The sequence below is a fragment of the Oncorhynchus tshawytscha genome, linkage group LG13, assembly GCF_018296145.1.
Source record: "Oncorhynchus tshawytscha isolate Ot180627B linkage group LG13, Otsh_v2.0, whole genome shotgun sequence".
Classification (NCBI taxonomy): domain Eukaryota; kingdom Metazoa; phylum Chordata; class Actinopteri; order Salmoniformes; family Salmonidae; genus Oncorhynchus; species Oncorhynchus tshawytscha.
The window spans coordinates 24,003,331-24,023,783 of record NC_056441.1 but is presented as its reverse complement, the minus strand read 5'-3'; the positions used below and the strand labels follow the sequence as shown (position 1 = coordinate 24,023,783).

The window sequence follows — 20,453 nt, the reverse complement described above, 5'->3', positions numbered from 1 at the left end:
TTAGGTCTCTCTTGTTTTGATGTGTGTTTTGTCCTATATTTATATTTTTATTTCTTTTTAATCCCAGGCCCCCGTCCCCACAGGAGGCCTTTTGGTAGGCCGTCATTGTAAATAAGAATTTGTTCTCAACTGACTTGCCTAGTTAAATAAAGGTTAAATAAATGAAAAATAAATAGAATAGGGGGGAACACTTTAATCAATTTTAGAATAAGGCTGTAACGTAACAAAATGTAGAAAAAGGTCAAGGAGTCTGAATACTTCCCGAATGCACTGTATGTATTATGGTTCTCTTTGCATTGTAGATTCGACACTGCAAGCTAGATACCACTCTGGCTAGTAGTGGCTACATATAACCAACCTCCCCAAACGCTTCAAGCTCATCTACTGTCTTTCAAGAGAGCAAATTGGGTGGGAAGGGAAAAAAATAATAATTATGCAAAAGGTAGATTTATTCATGTCAATATATCCCAGGACATTGTGTTATTGATACAGCATTGCAAAAAGTATTAATCCACCTGAAAATAGCCTATATGATATCTCTGTAGTAGTTAAGGAATAGAATTACCTGCTTTCCTTGCATCTCTTTCAGCACAATTTCATCCTCCTTCTCAGTTTTGTTATCTGTGGCCAGTTCATCAAAGAACTGTGTGAGAACAATGTTGACACATTTTATTAAAATGTTCACATTGAAGATTACATTTTCTTTCTCACCACATTCAATTAACTCAAAAATATCCACAAGAGGTATAACTACTCACACTCTTCTTCCCCTTTTTATCCTTCTTTCCTTTCTTTACTGATTTTTCTTAAGAGAGGGGAGATCAAATTTAGGTACAAAGATGAGCAAGTTGGTCATCAACATACGGATCCACTGAATGACAAAAGAGAGTGGCCAAATGAGCCAGAAGGGAGGCAATGCCTTGTACAAGGGGAGCGTAGGGGTGGCACATTTTCAGAATGACTTTTGGCAACACAGCAGTTCTTCAAACAATGCATACTAGCTATGACCTAGCTACGTTATCCTTCATGACTTGAATGATGAATTAATAATTCATTAATAACTAGCTACGACCCCGAGTTTATTACTCTTCCTCAAACGACTCGTCACTATTTTAAATGTCGAGCTGTCAGAGAACAAGGAATAATTTGTCTGACACAATTACATGGCATGTTGTGTTGCTACCATGCTGTTTTGCTGCCATGCTGCGTTGTCGTCGTAGGGTCTCTCTTTATGTAGTGTTGTCTTTCTTGTTCTTTGTTTATACTTTCAATCCCATCCCGCAGGAGGTATTTTGCCTTTTGGTAGGCCGTCATTGTAAATAAGACTTTGTTCTTAACTGACTTGCCTAGTAAAATAAAATAGCAAGCTGTTAACTAACGTAGCTTCTAGCTAGCTAGTTAACCATCACCAATGTCACACTATGTTGTCAAAATACAGCATATCGCATGACAGCCAGGACAGTTACTTGTTAATCAAAGATCACTGACTGAGGCACATTAGCTAGCTAACAACGTTTTATCTTAGCTAACAGTCTATTGCAACGGCTGGAAAAGACTCAGTTGTAACCATTAGCTTAGTTGCTGGCAGCAATTAGATACCTGCCACCGCTGATGGTGCTACTGCTCCCTCTTCTCCTTCCCATTCTGCGTCTTCTTTCGCTTTCTTGGGCATTTTCTGCTATTTATTTATACGGATATTAACAGAAAACCAACGACTTTATCTTAAAAAAATAACTTGAACCCGGTGGTAAGAGTGGCTGTCAGAGAAGAGCAAGTGTTTTATCACAACACATGCGGTTTGAGATTTTTCCATTCGTTGAAGTAGCGGCAGCACCACTGAGTTTCAGTCGCCCGTTGACGTGTGAATAATGAGTAAAGCAATATTTCACAGCGCCACTGGTAGGCTTGTCTAAGAATTGTAATCGCTTGCGAGCACAAAAAAAACGTTTTTAATAGTGAAATAATATTTTTTTGCACGCATAGGATAGGTCTTACAGAATTATATATTTTCTCACTATATGGCTTGAAAGTTTCATAAAAAATGTAGTCAAGAAAAAGACCTACAAATCAAATGTACAGCAGATTTCGATGTATTACGATTATATATATATTTAGTATATATATATATATATATATATACAAAATATTGCCTATGGTTTTATAACATTTATTGATAACGATTTATATCGATATATTCATTCTGCGTCTAATGCGTCTAATGAAATGCACATTTTCCTCCAATCAGCGCTACGCAGGTGTATGACGCGTGGGTGTTCCTGCGCTCGCGTGCTGCTGGACAAGGACATCGGGAGATGGAATGACATTTGTGTAACGCTTGATAGCTTCCCATTTCGAAACATTACGTGGGATATCAAAGTAAAACACCTGACTTTGAGGATTATTGTCTTACTATCTGGTCATTGCTAAACAGACATCGCAGTTTCGATCCAATTCGCTTCTGACACAGCAGGTATGCATGTTACTGTTAGATAGCTAACGTTAGCTAACCCAATATGCTAATCACGGGAGTGTGTTAACCATGGTGATCTAACTACTCGCATATCAACTAACTAGGTAGCGAGCTAACGTTAGCTTGCGTTTTCTAACTAGATTGAGGGGTCACTATATTCATAAATCAATTAATGTATTTCCATACATACCACCTTCAAAGTTGAAGCATGGTTAATTTTGTTTCTGGTCGTGCCGACAAGACTGTCACTCAAACCACCCGACGGTTGTAAATCAGCTGGATCTCATGTTATTTAAGTCTCCAATGGGGAATGGTACGTCATAGTATTGTATACCATTGAAGCTACGAGAAGGAACTGTGCTTGGTGTATTCTGGCTCTGTAATCATTAGTGAATATCGGTTGTGTAACCTTAGGACAAGAAATCAACAAATGTTGCCACGGTTAACAGTACACTGCAGAGACTGCTTACGGTATATGTATCAAATCACGGTTCTAAAGTTGTAGAAGAAAAAAACGATATTCGCTTCTAGTTATAGTTGGTTGTCGAGTTAAAATGTAGCAAATGACAGTGCCTCTGTTGGAAGGGCAAGACGTCTTGAGTAGCAAATATGATCTTGTTGATTGCTGTTTACGCCACTAACTGTCATATGCTACTGGCATAGCTTTTTCGCGCTCCAAAATAGTTTAAGTAGGGTCAAATGAGGACTGACATGCTTCAAATCTGTTGCTCCTAGCACCCACAAGACAGTGTTTGTTGTGTTGTTTTCTTCATTCAGTTAAAAGTTGAATATTAGGTGTTCTAAAACTTTTGACCAGTAGTGTAGGTCATATAGGTCTTGATTTACAGCCTAGCATCCTACACATGAACTCACAACTGTTCCTTGAGTAGCCTACACATGCCCGCACCAGGCCATATGGACATATCATTGAGATGGCCTAACAATGACTGTTCACCCTCAATGGCCCACCCTAACCCTTTCTCTTTATCTAGATTTTTTATTTGGGATTGAGAGGGGACCAAGAAGATAAAGAGCTGGTCCTTCCTTGGGGTTGCTGTGGAATAATGCCCCTGGTGATTGGAGTTACACATACCCCCTAATTGTGAATGGCTGCTTGTAGAGGGGGCGTCGCCTTGTGGGTGGGGTGTGTGAGGAGCCATGGCAAAAGGCAACCAGTCAAGCAACAGTGCTGGAGTCTTGTTCAGGTATTGTCTTGACAGACAGGTCTACATTCATTAAATATTTAAATAAGAGCAAGGCTGGATCCAGATCTGGGACCAGGCTATATAAGAGCACCTTATTGAAAATCTTTACTTGTCCCATGTGAATTTGCAGGCGATGGATGTGCAGTGGAGTGGACAGATCCAGTCGCTCAGCAGCACATCATGGGCCCTGGTTCCCCCAAACAGTCTGAGGTACCAGAACATCAAGCATCTGGCCCTGTCACACCCCTTCCACCATGCCAGCCAGGGCCAACCCCACAGCCAGAGGCCCCCGGACGAGGACTGGGAAGAGACAGTAAGCCTGTGTGTGCTGGTGCAGCCTGGCCCTGGGGAGTGTGATGGCCAGCACACCCTGGTGGAGGTGCCTCTATTTGGGCAGATTAAACTAGGTGAACTCCTGGCTCTAGGAGGACTCAGTAGGCCCGTGGAGTTCCTCTTCCCCTTGACCACGGTGGACGGGAGCCGAGAGGATGACATCAGTGTTGGGACGACTAAGGTTCAGGCGGAAGGTTCCAAGACGATGATGAACGAGGGAGAGACGGAAACAGAAAAGAGGGAGAGAGGATCATTCCGGAGCCTGTTTGAGACAGAAGGATGTCCAGCTCCATTTATGAATGGATCTAGGTTCTACTGCTTCCACTGTCCTGGGATGGAGCCATTGCCTGGTTATAGGAACAAATCGGACCATATGATTGGACTAGGGAAGGAGTTGTCACTGTTGCTCCACACCTCTCTGTATAGTAGTTATGCAGAAAGAAAGACAGTCGAGGGGGGTCACAGCGACAGAGAGAGGGAGGACGAGGAGAAACTGGCATTGATGTATGAAAAGCTGAGAATTGAGGTAAGAGGGGTTTGTTAGGGGATGGCTGTTTGATGGCATACACTTCTATTTAGTTATTAGTATTGATGATCATTTGTTTGATTTGCAGCTTCCTAGTTTCTTTATGAAGAGTCATGACTACACCATGTACACAAATGATATCGAGTTCGTCAACTGTATTCTAAATGCCAAGACCAGGTAAATGCTACTTTCTGTCTACTTAGCAGTTTCCTTCCAGAACTGAAATGGAATTGACCCGAACCCTGATATTTATACATATGTAACTACATGCATATAAACCCCCATAGGTCTATATTATAATACAGCTTTACTGTCTATCCTCTAGGGGCAGAGTTCTGTACCAGCTGAGCCTGTCTCTGTGGAGGCTGCTGTGTCTCTGTTACTATGCTGAGGCCCAGTTAGAGGTACTGAAACTGACCAAGCACCCAGAGGACAGGACCATCAAGGCCAGGTGGAGTGTCAGAGGACTGCCCTTCCTCTCTCTGCTGCTGAGATTCTACCGCAAGGACAAAACTGACCTCTACAGGTACAGAAACCTGACTGGGATCTGTTTAACTTTACACAATGTTCAGACAGAAATGTATTGATTTAATTTGGTATTGTGTGGAACGGATAGTGTTTTTGGTCAATGTTCCTCTTCACTGTTAATTCTCTATGATCATTCATACTCTAATAAACAGTCTTTCAACAGGTCATATGATGCGTTCTCTACCTTCTACCTTGGCCATGATGGACTCATACATTGTCACAAAGTGGAAAAAGTCAGTGGCCATGTGGTTTTCTGTCTCCTCTGAAATAGAAATGCCTACAAATAGCTAAGAAATACCCTCAGGTTTTGTGCCTTGCCTAAACTGATCACCTCAAACTTGCTGAGTATTGTTTTTCCGTCTTCCTCCAGGTGATGAAAGCCCAGCCGCCAATTCTGCCCGGGGTGACCACTCTGTTAGCGGGAGCCCTCGTGTCCCTGGGGGTCCAGGAGCACCGGCCAGCCCTCAACCTCATGCCCCCCTTGCTCTCGTCCCGCCAAGGCCGAGACTGATAGAGATGGAGGGTCTGGAGGAACGAGCATGTGTGTACCATGAGAAGTAATGGGGAGAGGGAAACAGGCAATCAGTGTTGAAAACATTTCCCTCTTCACCCGTACAATGCCTGCTCTGAAAATAAATATTAACTATCCAAAACCGTTCCCTCTCTGGACTCACACAGCAATAGAATAGCAGCTACTACTTTAGTTGAAATGCAATCCAGGACTTCAGTTTATCCAGTAAGTCGAGTCGATACCGTGAGTCAGTTCCTTGTTAACGCACAAACGATTGCACAGCGCTTGTGTGATGTTGAACCACCTTCTGGGCCTATATGCTCATATTATTGGACAAACCTATTTTTACTGCATTACATGATTATTGCTTTTTTTTTTAAAGCATCGTTTAAAAACAATTCATGCCAGATTAATATTCAAGTTAAATGGATTCATCATTAATGAAATCAGTCTGTGTGCCTGGGAACACGTCACTGGTTTCCTTTGAATAGTTTTCACTGGTGAACGCGTTGTAACAGTTGGCACACAGCCCAAGGATCCCCGTATTGAGGCAAGACCACATTCTATATAGCCAGTTGGCCTAACAGACCCTATGATCTCAGTGTACCATCATTGAATAGGTTGCTTTATGCCATATGAATGCATGATGTCCGTCTGACAATCTCATTGAGACGTAACTTTCACAAACAACCCCATCCTACGATGGTTGGAAGGACCATAGCAGTTTGTGTTGATTGCTAACTGGCTGTGAGGAACCTGACCTCAGCACAGTTGCATGACAGGACTCTGGATTCAAGTTTCTAAAAATGTGAATGTCAGTTCGGTACCGACACTATTTTCTGATGGAAAACAAGTGGCACCTGAACAACACTTGATTGGAATGAGTTTACTTTCAGTTGAATGGTTAAATAGAAAAGGAATAATTGTAGAATAGTGTATCTGTACATGTCAATGAAACTCAATCTTCCTCCATTGTTACAGTATGCTTCACTCAACATGTGTTCTCAAACTAGGCGACAGCATGCCACGTTAGCTCTAGCACTACCATTAATACTCTAACATTTACTTGAAGGGGGCATACATAAACACCTGTTGAATGATACTTGTAAAGGTGTTAACCCCTTTCAAGTAGTGTTATGACTTCAGAAAAAAAAAAAAAACGATTTAATTCAATCGTTCTTATCTAGTGCAGTGTTGCTACTTTAGGATTTAACCCACAGCTGGTGTGAAACCTGGCTGTCTGTATGTGAATAAAACAAACCACTGGTGTACCTACTGCTGTCCTTGACTGATTCCTATATCATCCTACCAAATAGTAGCACCTTAACACTGCCAGACAAATTCAATCTTATTTAGATATCAGAAAGATCCGACTGGTCGGTCAGTTGTTTTTTTAAAAATCCTGTATTTCACTAAGTGTGGCTTGTCGGAATTTCCTATAGCATTTCTACATTGACTAAATGTTTGTTATAGAGCAGTCAACTTTTTACAACAGAAATAGAAATAAATTTCTAGAAATAAATCACCACCTAGAAAGAAATACAACGGCATATAACAAGGTTTCTTTATCATGGTCGTGATTATGGAGGTTGACGGCTAAACAACCATGTAGCTCCGTAGTCACACTTAAAACAGCTAGATGACAATCACCCTTAACATCCAAACCTCTACCTATTTACTTTCAAAATAGGATGTTAATCATATAGCCTGGTTACACCAGACTGAATACTACTCACCATTGTTTTACATAAGCACAGTTCAGTCTGGTTTAAACAGGCTAGTGCAGATACTGAGCTAAACACAAAAAGCCAATGGAAGGTTTGGCTACTTTATTAACTTAACAAGAAATAGCTGTTGCATTATTACATTCTTAATACAAAGTACAATTTGTGCTCATTTACAAGTTAAAGCCTCATAAGGACAACAGGACATACAGATGACTACCAGTTAGGAATGAGTTTGTTGAAATGGGGAAGATAGCACACAGATGACAGCCAGGTTATAAAGCTCATCTCGGTTTTCAGTGAGTGGCATTTTCCGTGGCAGCCCAATGAGAAAGCAGGGTCTTAGCAAGTCATGTCTGTTTTCTTAGCTCTTTGTCCTTCATTGGATATGAGACCTGCAGGGAATGTTGCAGAATGGAGTCTGGGGCACATTACATGTTGAAGATAGAAATGTCCCAAATCAAGCTGACATGATAAACACACCCCTGGATACATCACATGGTTGTGAGTGATTGGCAAGGTGTGGTAACAGATTAGAAGTCACCCAGGGGAAAAAAAAATCTGATTGGCTAGATGGAGTTGTTGACAAGCCTGAGGACCAATAAGATTTAAGAGTCATCTAGAGAGAAGGCCCGGTGTGTGTTGGGGAAACACTGGGAGCTGAAGTCTTGGTCACCCCTCACTCTCTCTTTGATGTCACTCCTCACCTGAGACAAACACGAGTCAAGGTTAGGGCCTGTTAGTCTGATGTTGACACACTTCCAAGTCTCGTTCACCCTGCTGTTTCAGAGTGAACATGAACCAGAAAGAGGTTTGGGCTCAGTTTATTTACTTTAAACTTTTCCTTACAAATGTTTGATTGGCTTAGGGATGACGTTGCACCCTCTGGAAAGCAACACTGGCCATAGTTTACCTGTTCTTGGTAGGCATCCTGCAGCTCTGGCTCCTCTAGCTCCCCCTGGAGGCTATCTGGGCTAGTGACAGGCATGGCTCCTGCAGCCCGGCTCACTGCCACAGACAGGGACAGTTGAGGGCCCTCACCCTGGTGAGTCTGGGTGAGGGGGATAACAGGTCAACACTAACCAGAGGTGTTCAGTCGGTATGAAATGGGACTTTTTAAACTAGAAGTATTAATTCATCTTAAATAAATGAGAAAAGCAAATTTGTATTTGATGTTGCGCTCACTTGCTTTAGAGATCAGTCAGAATAACCAGGAAAGTTCAGACATTTGCTGCAAGAATGTTCCATGAGCAGTCTTAAGCAGTGACAGTAATGAAGCCCCCCACACACACTCACCTTCCTCCTCTTGGCAGGCATCCCATGGTGGTATGCATCAGACAGAGGGGGCTGAGTTATCTTCCTCTGAGACAGCATGTCATGTCTGATGATAGGAACCCACTCCTGATGAACACAAACAAACACAGGTTGAAGGTGGGCCTGTAACTGTTTAGTCACACGTTCAAATCCTACATCTGGTGGGATTCTAGGCACCCTAAATGCCATCTCTTGACTTTGTGGAAATTAACCCCTAAACCAGCCACTTCCAAACTCGGTCCAGGTTTCCCAAGCTGATTCAAATAACCAAAGGTTGAGTTGATTATTTGAATCAGCTGTGTAGTGTTAGGGGGAGGAAAAAAAAGCCACCCTTGGGATCCCCAGAACAGAGTTTAGGGAAACGCTGCCCTAAACAGTAAAGCATAGCCCCTTACAGGGGGCACTGCAGCTGCCCAGGGCTCCACATCTCCTACAGACTCCTCCCTTCCTCCTGCCGCCATGGCAACGGCTCTTCCGGTCTCCCCTGATGATGCTCTCCACGAGGGGGTGGTCACCTCAGGGGACGCTCCAACTTCCTGTCTGTCCCCTGATGAAACCATGGCCTCCCCTGCTGTGGTGGCTGGGGACAGACCTTCAGCCATCTAGTGAGATAGATATATATATATATAGAGAGAGAGAGATAGCTGTACTGTATGAAGACTAACATGTCCTCAAAGCTGTGAACTTCCTTGCTGAGGTCATGGAATTACCAGATATTTTTCTAGGTGTGCCCAAGCATGCAGTGTCCTTATAAGCCTCAGATAACACCACCTGGCTAGACTAACCTATGTACCTCCATACACAATCACTCACCACCATGTTCAGTGTGCCTGTCTGCTGTCTAGCCTGTGCCTCAGGCTCTGCCCTCCGTGTGTGGATGACATAGTGCTGGATGTGGTCCTCAGTGACTGGGTTATGCGCCAGGATGACGTGGAGTCTCATGGTCAGTATACTAGTCAGCCAGTTGACAAGGCTGGGGTTGACCTCTGCTGACATCCTCCTCTGTGGACAGAGAGAAAACACATAGCTCTATACCATCCACACCAAACAGGACTCAACCCACAACCTAAACTACAATGGGATTCATTGACTAGTTTAGCAACTAGCTTGTACAGTAAGAAGAAGAAAAGTACTTGCTACTGAAAGTCGCTCTGGATAAGAGCGTCTGCTAAATGACAATGTAAATGTAGTGAAACCCGAGAGAACATGTGGAACGGCCATGGTCCTGAGGACCGGTGGGGGAAACACTGAAGTCCATCAAATAATAGAGTGTACTAACGATGTGGTGATTGAGGACTTGGGTGAGAGCTCCCTGTTCCCCTCGGAGACAGTAAAGGTTGAGAGCCAGACACTCAAACAGACCCTGGGTGCAGAGCAGCAGCAGGCGGTGGCCAAACGTGTGGTCTGCAGAGAGGTAGAGACAAACACGACAGATGTAGTCATGTTGCTGTTCGGTACTAGAGGAGGATTGTCAGTATTCCGGTGAACCAGTTTGGTAACAATGTGTAGGACCTAGTATAGCAAAGCTGTATTTTACCTAAGGGGTTTGCGTGTTTTACCTGTGCAGCGTAGGATATGCGTGGCCATGCAGGTGAACTGCTGTCTAAGGAAAGCGATGTTGGTTTGAATGATGTCCACTCCCTCTCTCACGGTCACTGTGGCCTGAGAGAGAGAGACCGGGTTACAGTATTATCAACATATTGTGACAAATTGAGAGTGAGTGAGTCTTACAAAGCTCTCTGTTATGTACTCCTCCAGGCCATTGATGAGGTCCTCAGATGCTGCCTGCAAAGACAAGGTAGTTTGTTTCTAAACATCAAGCAGATTGATCAAATAAAGAACAGACCCTTTGAGGTGAAATGGCACAAACGTTGGTCTTAAAGTTCACTGCTAATGCAGAGAAGACTGTGGCAACTTCATGCCATGATTCTCAACAAAACTGCAGGTGGCAGTAGAGCAGAGTTACGTTGATATTGGCATCAGTAGGCTCTGGACCCTGCAGGTAGTGCTGGTTGAAGAAGTCAGTGAGCTGGGACTGGATCCGGCTGATTGGCTGGGCATTACCGTGGAGTAACAACACCATGTCCACCATGGAGAAACTGTGACCCACCAGAGACAACAGGTCCCCGAAGAACCCTGCAGGTCAAAGAACAAGTTCAGAAAAAACTTATTTCCCCTTTCCCCAAATAGGCCATCACATGTGACAAGGCACACCATCAGGTCAGTTGTAGATTGATAAATGTTTAGCTTTCTTACATGTATATTCTAGTCATTTGGCAGCCTCTTTTGACCAGAAACACTTACAATAAAAGTATTCAACTTTAGTAGGTAAGACGACCACATATCCCAATCATTACAAGTAAAACCATGGAAATAGCCACAATCGTTTCTGTGCTGGCAGTATGTGTACGAGTGAAAGACCAGTACAACAGTTAAGTGTTACAAGGTTTTTCCCTTTCGTCAGTGACTCACCGACTGCGTCCCCAGATCCAGGTGTGAAGAGGTTGGTGGTCTGAGACAGTCTCTGGATGAACTGAACGATGCTCTCCCCGTTCCCCTGCGGAGCCCCCATCATGGTGGAGAGGACCCCCTGGACAATACCTGTAAACAGCTCCGGGCTCAGGGAGGGGTCCCCTACACCCCAAGGGGACACCTGAGGCGGGGCAGGGGTGCCTTGGCCAGGGGGAGGCTCCTGGCCGGGTGAGGTTGTGGGTCGGGAGAACACGGGTTGGTTAGCCTAGAAATGGGAGAGGAACTGCTGGGTAACACTGCAGTCATCTAGTTGTCTGGAGTTAAATTACACCTAATAATTAGCAGAAGTTGAATTAGTTGTAATTAGCTAATTGACTATTCAACTTCCACTAATTATGACTACTTTAACTTCATTACAGCGTAATTACCTAAGAGTTACTTTTCAGTCAAAAGGATTATTAGAGTTCTCAAGAAGGTACCAATAATTTAATCTCACCTGGGTGAATTCTGACATGCCATGGAAGAACCCTGGGACTCCAGGTACGGTCACAGTGATTTGTGGGTTAGCTCTAGAACCAGGGGCTCCTGGCCCGCCTGCGCCACCCAGAAGGGAGCCCAGGAGCTGGGCGAGGTTGGCCTCGGCAACCCCCTCCGATGGCTGGCCCACAGAGGTGGTGGTCTGGCCAGAGGTGGTCTCCCCAGAGGGCAGGGGAGGGACTGGGTTGGAGGAGGTGGATAAAGAGGAGCTGGTGGATGTCTGGTCACCTGGAAGAAAGACTTGTGATTCACTGTTAATTTTCACAAAACAGAAATGTATATTTTCCAACATGGCAAATCTGTAGAAAGAATATGAATATACCATGCAAAAATCACAGTGATGGCACTTAACACTACAAAATAAAACCCATCATTCACCCAATACAATAATCAACCAATCACTCACCCTGGTGTCCAGGCATCTGTTGTCCAGGCATCAGGAGCTGTCCAACCAGACCACTGATCATCTGACTTACGGGAGAGTGAGCCAGAGGTGTGCCCTGGAAGAAGAGATCAGTTGAATGAGTGTGTAAGAGCAGGGCTGCACACCCAGACCAAAGTCCTTCTACAGACTTCTCCATGTCTGCATCTTCTTGCCTCACCTGTAGGTTGTGTTGTCCGCCAGTAGAGGGTACTGAAGCCCCGAGGTTGATGTTGGTGACCACAGGCTGGGGGATGTGGGGGGAGAAGGAGGGGTGTGTAACTACCACCCTGGCCCCAGGGGGCAGAAGGCTGTGAGGGGCAGAGGGTTCAGAGCTGGAGGTGGTCCCGTGGACACCTGCTCCTGGTTGCCCGGGGTGACCGGTCTGCTGAGAGATCTGGTGGACAATGGCCTGCATGAACTCTGGCGGAAGGTCTGGGATGTGGCCCGGAGTGGCACCTTCATATTGAGAGAGCACAGAAATAAATACTTGATTAAACAGTCAGCAACATCCCAGGGACTGGTGGTTCAGAGACTGTGGTATAGGAGTCATTTAAGGCTGTCTGGTGTATATACTACCATAGTGAATATAATGTAGGGGTCAAGAGCACTCACCAGACTGTCCAGTACCAATAGGGATCTGTCGTCCTTGGACCTGAGGGCTGCTGCCAGAATCTAATGGAGAGCCAACCAGGGAGAAAATATTAGCTTACAACTCTGAATATACATACTGGGTATGCAAGCTATTGCGCCATTCCAGGCTTGCGCTAACACAACTTTAAGGTTTCCTATAGGAGAGCAACAATGACTGTCTCTCTCAGTTTGAATACCTAATGTATTGATAATTTGGTACGTATGAGAAACAGTTAGGGCATGACAACTCACCAAGCGCAAGAGAAAATATAAATGTCCCCTCTCACCACCCAGGTTCATCATTATCACAGGCTCCATGGTCTGGTGGGTGATTCTGATCACATGCGGAGCCCCCTGGCCCTGACCTGGCTGCTGATTGGCTGAGTTGGGCTGTGGAGGGAGGGCCTGGCTCTCTGGTGGGCCAGGGGCCTGAGAAGGTTGGGCTAGGCCCTCAGCTGCCTGCCTCCCATTGGATGTCATAGTCACTGTGGTCCCCAGGTTTCTCTGAAGACAAGTCAATAATAAATTTGCAACGGCCTTAAATTTGCACCGGACCAACAGCTAAATGCTGGTAAAAAGTACAACGTTTAGTTAGTATTAGGCCCTGATACTGAAATACAAAAATTGCTGAGAGTATAAGTGGAAGAAACTCCACAGTGACCTACCGGGATGTGGTGGGGCATACCACCCTGCAGCAGGACGGGGGAGCCGTAGTGGGACATGGGCCGAACCACGTGGAGGTGACGGGGGGAAGGAGTGGCCAGGTTACAACGCAGGTCGCTAAGGGCAACCAGGGTGTTGCCAAGGAGACGGAGAGCCTCCCCGACCAGGTTGAGAATGTGCTGGTCCTCCTCGCTCTCCTGTGTCTGACGAAAAAAGTGGTAATTGATTCACATCTGTTTAGGGCTCCATTTTCCTCATGCAAAACACTGACTGACCTATTCAAAAATACTCACTATACTCTGCGGTGCAGTTTATGATGCAACTTTTCTTCTGATCGACACCATGAAAGTTAACCGCCTAAGGTCGATGTCTGCACCCACGCTGAAATCTAATTAGCATAATACAAACATCCCCATAAAAATGTGTCAGTATAAACTAGAGATCAGATTGGCATTGGATGCATCTCAATCCATTGCATCCGCCAGTGTTGCACTTCCTCATCTGCAGTGAAAGAGCTAGAGTGGTGTTCGTCAGACCATAAGATATCACAAAAATGGGTCTTCTCACAAAATCACCTGTAGCATCCGAACGGTTTGGACTACAAACTCTATGGAAAGGCGACGCTCTCCGTTTTGTTCTCCAGCAAACAAGCTTCTTGGGACTCGTCGGGAAGTCGGGACTCGTCGGAAGTCGGTACAGCCGAACAAACAGTTTGGGCTACACACTAACATGAAATGTCAGCTGTTATGCTCTAGGATGCCCACAGGCCTCATCTGAAGGTCCCCCGGTACCAGTTGAAAATAATGATTGGAAGTATTTATGCAGACTTATTTTTGGCACTAAGCAGAAAAGAAAATGTGTCCTGATCTTTCTCATCTCAGATACATACACACATACATTGTAATATTGTTGTATGGTGGTATTATACAATACAAAATGTAGATATGCCTTAATGTGTTTTGACCACAGGAAGAGTAGCTGCTGTCTTGGCAGCAGCTAATGGGGAACCCTAATAAATACAAATTACAGGCACCAGAAAAAAAACTTCCTTTCAAAATTAAACAATATGATCCTTGCTACGACCTTAAAACAATTCCATATAGCTTTGTAGCCCCCCCACTGCTTAGACTCTTGAGGATGAAAATGTAACTGGAGTATAAGGTTGAAGTAAAAAATAAATAAAAAAGTGATGTGTTGCACAGGTTGCAATAGCTAGTTGCTGGAAAATGGAATTGTAGTGTTTACGTTGTTGATGTAGTCCGCTGAAGTGGCAGCTCCCAGGATGGAGTTAGTTCTCTCTATGAAGGGACCCAGCCTCTCCTCCACCCTCCTCACCTCTGACAAAACCTCCACCAGCTCCGCTGGGCTGGGGTGGGAGAGAGACAGCGGTGTTTTCAGGAGGCACAGAGGCGAGCATTTTGATTGTACTTGAACTGGATTTTCCTTTTGAGCACTTACTTGGGCCCGGAGTGGGGTGGTCCCTCTGTCTGGGTGGAGGAGGTGGGAGGGGGAGGTGGTGGAGCAAGAGGGGAGGTGTCCATAGGCTGTGCTGCTCCTTTAGTGGCAGCTGAGGAAGAAGATGTGGACTGAGATGTCTCCGGCTCAGCTCGAGATGGCACATCACTGGGCTGACCCTGCAAACAAACATGTCTAAAAAGGTCAACTCACTGAAAATAGATTTGTGTAGTATATCATAATAGCATAACATAGTCTGCGAGTTGTAACTACCTCCAGTCTGTGGAGCAGAGATTGGGTTTCTCTTAGCATGTTCTCAGCCAACTGCAGCCTCATCCTGGGCTCGCTCTGCACTGATTGGTCAACGTTGATATGCATATCTATTGAGCCATTGCGCTAGAAACAAGACAAATCATGAACATACCTTAATAGTAATATTAGTAATCTATATGACAATAAAAATGGTTAAAAAAAGACTTAGTCTGGTGCTGACTCTGCTATTCCTTCCTGCTTCTCCCACTCCTGCCATCATCTGCTGCACTTGCATCTGCCAAGGAATTCAGTTATTAGTACTTCTACACTTGATACATTCAAATCATCTAGACACTCAACTATTTCTAGAAATACATCAGGTACCCTTTAAAACTTTTGGATTCAAGACATTTTAGGTGCTTAATATTAGATTTATTCAAACAAATATCTAAAATTGTATTTGTCAAATGCTTCATAAACAGGTATAGACTGAGAAATGCTACCAGGTCTTTCAACAATGCAGTGTAAAAATAAACAAATGATAGAAAAATAGCAAGGAATAAATAAACAATGACTAAGAATAACTTAGCAATATACACTGGGTACCAGTACCAAGTCGATAAGCAGGGGTACAAGGAATCTGAGTTAGATACAGTGGCTTGTGAAAGTATTCACCCCTTGGCATTTTTTTCTATTTTGTTGCCCAACATGGAATTAAAATAGATTTGGGGGGATTTGTATCATTTGATTTACACAACATGCCTACCACTTTGAAGATGCAAAATATTTGTGAAACAAAAAAAAAAAAAAAAGCTTGAGGGTGCATAACTATTCACCCCCCCAAAAGTCAATACTTTTGCAGCATTTACAGCTGCAAGTGTCATGGAGCATGTCTCTATAAGCTTGGCACATCTAGCAACTGGGATTTTTGCCCATTCAAGGCAAAACTGCTCCAGCTCTTTCAAGTTGGATGGGTTCTGCTGGTGTACAGCAATATTTAAGTCAGACCACAGAATCTCAATTGGATTGAGGTCTGGGCTTTGACTAGGCCATTCCAAGACATTTAAATGTTTCCCCTTAAACCACTCGAGTGTTGCTTTAGCAGTATGCTTAGGGTCATTGTCCTGCTGGAAGGTGAACCTCCGTCCCAGTCTCAAATCTCTGGAAGACCAAAACAGGTTTCCCTCAAGAATTTCCCTGTATTTGGTGCCATTCACCATTCCTTTAATTCTGACCAGTTTCCCAGTCCCTGCCAATGGAAAACATCACCACAGCATGATGCTGCCACCACCATGCTTAACTGTGGGGATGGTGTTGCGTTTGCGCCAGAAATAGCATTTTCCTTGGTGGCCAAAAAGCAACATTTTAGTCTCATCTGAGTACTTTCTTCCATATGTTTGGGGGAGTCTCCCACACAACTTTTGGCAAACACCAAATGTGTTTGCTTAAAGAAGAAAAGAAAAAAAATCAGCAATGTCTTTTTTCTGGACACTCTTCTGTAAAGCCCAGCTCTGTAGAGTATGGCTTAGTGGTCCTACGGACAAATAATCCAATCTCTGCAGTGGAGCTTTGCAGCTCCTTCAGGGTTATCTTTGGTCTCTGTTGCCTCTCTTATTAATGCCCTCCATGCCTGGTCCATGATTTTTGGTGGGCGGCCCTCTTGACAGGTTTGTTGTGGTGCCATATTATTTAATTTTTTTAATAATGATTTCATGGTGCTCCGTGGGATATTTTTTTATATTCCAACCCTGATCTGTCCTTCTCCACAACTTTGTCCCTGACCTGTTTGGAGAGCTCCATGCCACTTGCTTAGTGGTGTTGCAGACTCTGGGGCCTTTCAGAACAGAGAGAGATATCTACACATACACAGATCATGTGACAGATGGCACACTGGTGGACTTCAACTAATTATGTGACTTCTGAAGGTAATTGGTTGCACCAGATCTTGTTTAGGGGCTTCAGAGCAAAGGGGTGAATACATATGCACACCACTTTCAGGGTTTTTTTTTTTGGATAATTTTTTATAAACAAGTTCCTTTTTCCATTCACCAATTGAAACTATTTTGTGCATGTCCATTACATTAAATTAAAATCCATTTAAATTACAGATTGTAATGCAACAAAATTGGAAAAATGCCAAGGGGGATGAATACTTTTGCAAGGCACTGTATGTGATGTACATATTAGGTAGGGATAAAGTGACTAAGCAACAGGATAGATATAGTATCAGTAGTGTATGTGATTAGTTAAGAGTAATTGCAAAAAGGGTCAATGCAGTTAGTGAAATAGTTAACCAATAGCTACCCGGACTAACTACTTAGCAGTCTTATGGCAACAAGCTTTTCAGGGTCCTATTAATAAACACTCTATGAAACAGCTGCACACCAACACACAACCTTGTCTCACCTGTATCTGCTGGGGGTCCATGATGTTGACTGGCAGGTTGAAGGTTCCCAGCATGACGTAGCTGTTCCCGTTGCGGTCCTGGGGGCCTCCCTGGGAGGAGGAGGTGGCACCGCCCTCTGTTCCTCCTGATGACACTCTTCCTCGCCCACCAGCAGATTGGGAGGTCTGAGGAGCACGCTCCACTAGGTGGATCACCTTATCAGCTACATCTGAAAAGGAAGAGTGAAGGGAGTGAGAAGGAGCAGATGAGTGCAGGAAAGAATGAGAGAGGAGAACAGCAGGTCAGAGGATACTAGAACAAGGTGCTCTCACTTACAACACCACCAATATACCATTAATCATTTTAAAGGCAACGTTTGTGAGATTCAGTAATCTCAATTGTTTTAAAACAGTGCAGAGACCATGTATGTAGTAAACTCAGCAAAAAAAGAGCCTTCCCTTTTTCAGGACCCAGTCTTTCAAAAGTAATTTGTAAATATCCAAATAACTTCAGATCTTCATAGTAAAGGGTTTAAAACACTTTCCCCATGCTTGTTCAATGAACCATAAACAATTCATGAATATGCACCTGTGGAACGGTCGTTAAGACACTAACAGCTTAGACGGTAGGCAATTAAGGTTACAGTTATGAAAACTTAGGACACTAAAGGAGGCCTTTCTACTGACTCTGAAAAACAACAAAAGAAAGATGCCCAGGGTCCCTGCTCATCTGCGTGAATGTGCCTTAGGCATGCTGCAAGGAGGCATGAGGACTGCAGATGTGGCCGGGGCAATACATTTCAATGTCTGTACTGAGGGTTGCCTAAGACAGCACTACAGGGAGACAGGACGGACAGCTGATCGTCCTCGCAGTGGCAGACCACGTGTAACACCTGCACAGGATTGGTACATCCGAACATCACACCTGCGGGACAGGTACAGGACGGCAACAACAACTGCCTGAGTTACACTAGGAACGCACAATCCCTCCATCAGTGCTCAGACTGTCCACAATAGGCTGAGAGGCTGGACTGAGGGCTTGTAGGCCTGTTGTAAGGCAGGTCCTCACCAGCAACATCACCTATGGGCACAAACCCACCGTCGCTGGACAAGACAGGACTGGCAAAAAGTGCTCTTCACTGATGAGTCACGGTTGTGTCTCACCAGGGGTAATGGTCAGATTCGAGTTTCTCGTCAAAGGAATGACTGTTACACTGAGGCCTGTACTCTGGAGCGGGATCGATTTGGAGGTGGAGGGTCCGTCATGGTCTGGGGCGGTGTGTCACAGCATCATCGGACTGAGCTTGTTGTCATTGCAGGCAATCTCAACGCTGTGTGTTACAGGGAAGACATCCTCCTCCCTCCTGTGGTACCCTTCCTGCAGACTCACCCTGACAGGAATGTTCTGTGCGTCCTTTCCTGCAAGACAGGAATGTCAGTGTTCTGCCATGGCCAGTGAAGAGCCCAGATCTCAATCCCATTGAGCACGTCTGGGACCTGTTGAATCGGAGGGTGAGGGCTAGAGCCATTACCCCCCAGAAATATCCAGAAACTTGCAGGTGCCTTGGCGGGAGAGTGGGGTAGCATATCACAGCAAGAACTGGCAAATCTGGTGTAGTCCATAAGGAGATGCACTGCAGTACTTAATGCACCTGGTGGCCACACCAGATACTGACTTAATTTTGAGCCCCCCCCCCTTTGTTTAGGGACACATTGTTTATTTTCTGTTAGTCACATGTCTGTTGAAATGGTTCAGTTTGTCTCAGTTGTTGATACAAATTAATACAAAAATATTCACACGTTAAGTTTACTGAAATTAAAACGCAGTTGACAGTGAGAGGACACTTTTTTTGCTGAGTTTACATTACTTACAGTCTCCATTGAATAGAATAGTTGCTGGCTTTTTTTACTCACTGTAGTCATTCAGCGTCCTCTCGTCCTGCAGCACTCTACCCTGGTAGATCAACCTCTGCTTTTCCACTGGGATATCCACTGATGCAGATATGTGTTCTTTGAACCTCTTCAATGTCAACTAAAGGAGAAATAACAGGCACAGTGCATCGCTAGTACAGGGCTGAATAAATGCATGTCCCACTCATAATTGTACAGCATGAAAGACTACAACGAAGTTACCTGGAATCCAAACGGATATACGCCGTTCGATTTCAGGCTAAAACAGAAGTCACAGCCTACCTCTCTCCGGACAGTGTAGCTCCTGCTCCGGGAGTCTAGGGTCTTCACTGTAACCTCTATGGTGCTTGCTGACTCCTCCATGTTTCTCTGCTAAGAGCACAGAAATACAGTCAGAAAATGTACTTTATCCTAAAATGTCCAGCCATGAAGACAACTGGGGTGTATTCATTGCAGAAACCGCTTAAGAACCAAATTGAAGCAAACGGAAAGGAGGGACCTAACGTTACCCGAATATGTCCAATAGAAACTTTCGTTTGAGTTTTCAGTTTGGAGTAAACGGTTTCTGTAGCAAAATGTTTTGCAACAGAATCGGTTTAATGATTACACCCCTGATGTTTATCCCATCACCTCTCGATTAGTAGTTAAATACATCGTTGAGTACAATACCTGTATTCTCACTTGACTCGAGGCTGTTATTAGCTTGCGAGCCAGCTACCTAATCTACATGTATTTAAATCAGGAAGCCAGCTGACGTTTATGTTTTATTTAACCTTTATTTAACTAGGCAAGTCAGCTAAAAACAAATTCTTAATTACAATGACGGCCTATCCCGGACGAAGCTGGGCCAATTAAGCGCCGCCCTATGGGACTGCCAATTACGACCGGATGTGATTCAGCCGTTAATCTCAATTATAATTGATTTTGTCTTCGTTCAACGTCATAGCACGGAAATACACTGTTGATGAAATTGAAATGGCGTTACATGAGCAATTATCTACTTTGTCTATTCAAATATTTACAGTTCATATTCCGTTGAATGGTTGCTAAAAAGTGCGACACCATCTAGTGCAAGGACCCATATGACCCACAAAATGGGGAGTGTCCATTATA

At 44.3% G+C, this 20,453-nt stretch overlaps 3 protein-coding genes across 16 annotated transcripts in view; 1 reads left to right on the top strand and 2 right to left on the bottom strand.

Annotated features, from left to right (window-relative positions):
• LOC112264522 (ATP-binding cassette sub-family F member 1-like) overlaps window positions 1-1,866 on the bottom strand; it is a 33,402-nt gene extending 31,536 nt beyond the window's left edge. For 2 of the 7 annotated variants that reach the window (XM_042295445.1, XM_042295447.1), the window contains exons 1-4: window positions 1,600-1,866; window positions 759-805; window positions 566-643; window positions 359-388 (exon numbers count right to left, since the gene is read on the bottom strand). In XM_042295445.1, the coding sequence (XP_042151379.1) occupies window positions 359-388; window positions 566-643; window positions 759-805; window positions 1,600-1,672 (228 nt within the window). In that variant the 5' untranslated portion in view covers window positions 1,673-1,866. The remainder of the gene's footprint in view (window positions 1-358; window positions 389-565; window positions 644-758; window positions 806-1,599) is intronic. The other 5 variants (XM_042295449.1, XM_042295450.1, XM_042295446.1 and 2 more) reach the window with 4 other exon arrangements.
• A 398-nt stretch (window positions 1,867-2,264) lies between these two features.
• LOC112264521 lies at window positions 2,265-6,844 on the top strand. The gene is made up of 7 exons (XM_024441180.2): window positions 2,265-2,470; window positions 3,463-3,675; window positions 3,806-4,534; window positions 4,623-4,711; window positions 4,860-5,060; window positions 5,226-5,295; window positions 5,433-6,844. Exons 2-7 carry the CDS (start codon window positions 3,577-3,579, stop codon window positions 5,571-5,573), a joined length of 1,329 nt encoding a protein of 442 aa, XP_024296948.1. The 5' UTR covers window positions 2,265-2,470; window positions 3,463-3,576; the 3' UTR covers window positions 5,574-6,844.
• A 543-nt stretch (window positions 6,845-7,387) lies between these two features.
• Window positions 7,388-20,378, bottom strand: LOC112264519 (large proline-rich protein BAG6). 8 transcript variants are annotated; one of them, XM_024441176.2, is made up of 25 exons: window positions 20,010-20,356; window positions 19,623-19,712; window positions 19,344-19,461; window positions 17,451-17,659; window positions 15,286-15,339; window positions 15,066-15,188; window positions 14,858-14,971; window positions 14,796-14,815; window positions 14,583-14,703; window positions 13,340-13,540; window positions 12,962-13,178; window positions 12,657-12,716; window positions 12,223-12,500; window positions 12,027-12,120; window positions 11,580-11,860; window positions 11,084-11,348; window positions 10,578-10,747; window positions 10,343-10,396; window positions 10,171-10,273; window positions 9,891-10,015; window positions 9,425-9,613; window positions 9,007-9,213; window positions 8,594-8,698; window positions 8,211-8,348; window positions 7,388-8,004 (listed from the first exon to the last, which is right to left on the bottom strand). In XM_024441176.2, the coding sequence occupies exons 2-25, from the start codon at window positions 19,701-19,703 to the stop codon at window positions 7,906-7,908; spliced, it is 3,426 nt and encodes a 1,141-aa protein (XP_024296944.1). In that variant the 5' UTR covers window positions 19,704-19,712; window positions 20,010-20,356; the 3' UTR covers window positions 7,388-7,905. The 8 variants fall into 8 exon arrangements, with proteins under 8 accessions (XP_024296944.1, XP_024296942.1, XP_024296940.1 ...); XM_024441174.2 differs by lacking the exon at window positions 20,010-20,356 and adding an exon at window positions 20,363-20,378 and having other exon boundaries at window positions 14,796-14,971; XM_024441172.2 differs by having other exon boundaries at window positions 14,796-14,971.
• Window positions 20,379-20,453: the final 75 nt, after the last annotated feature.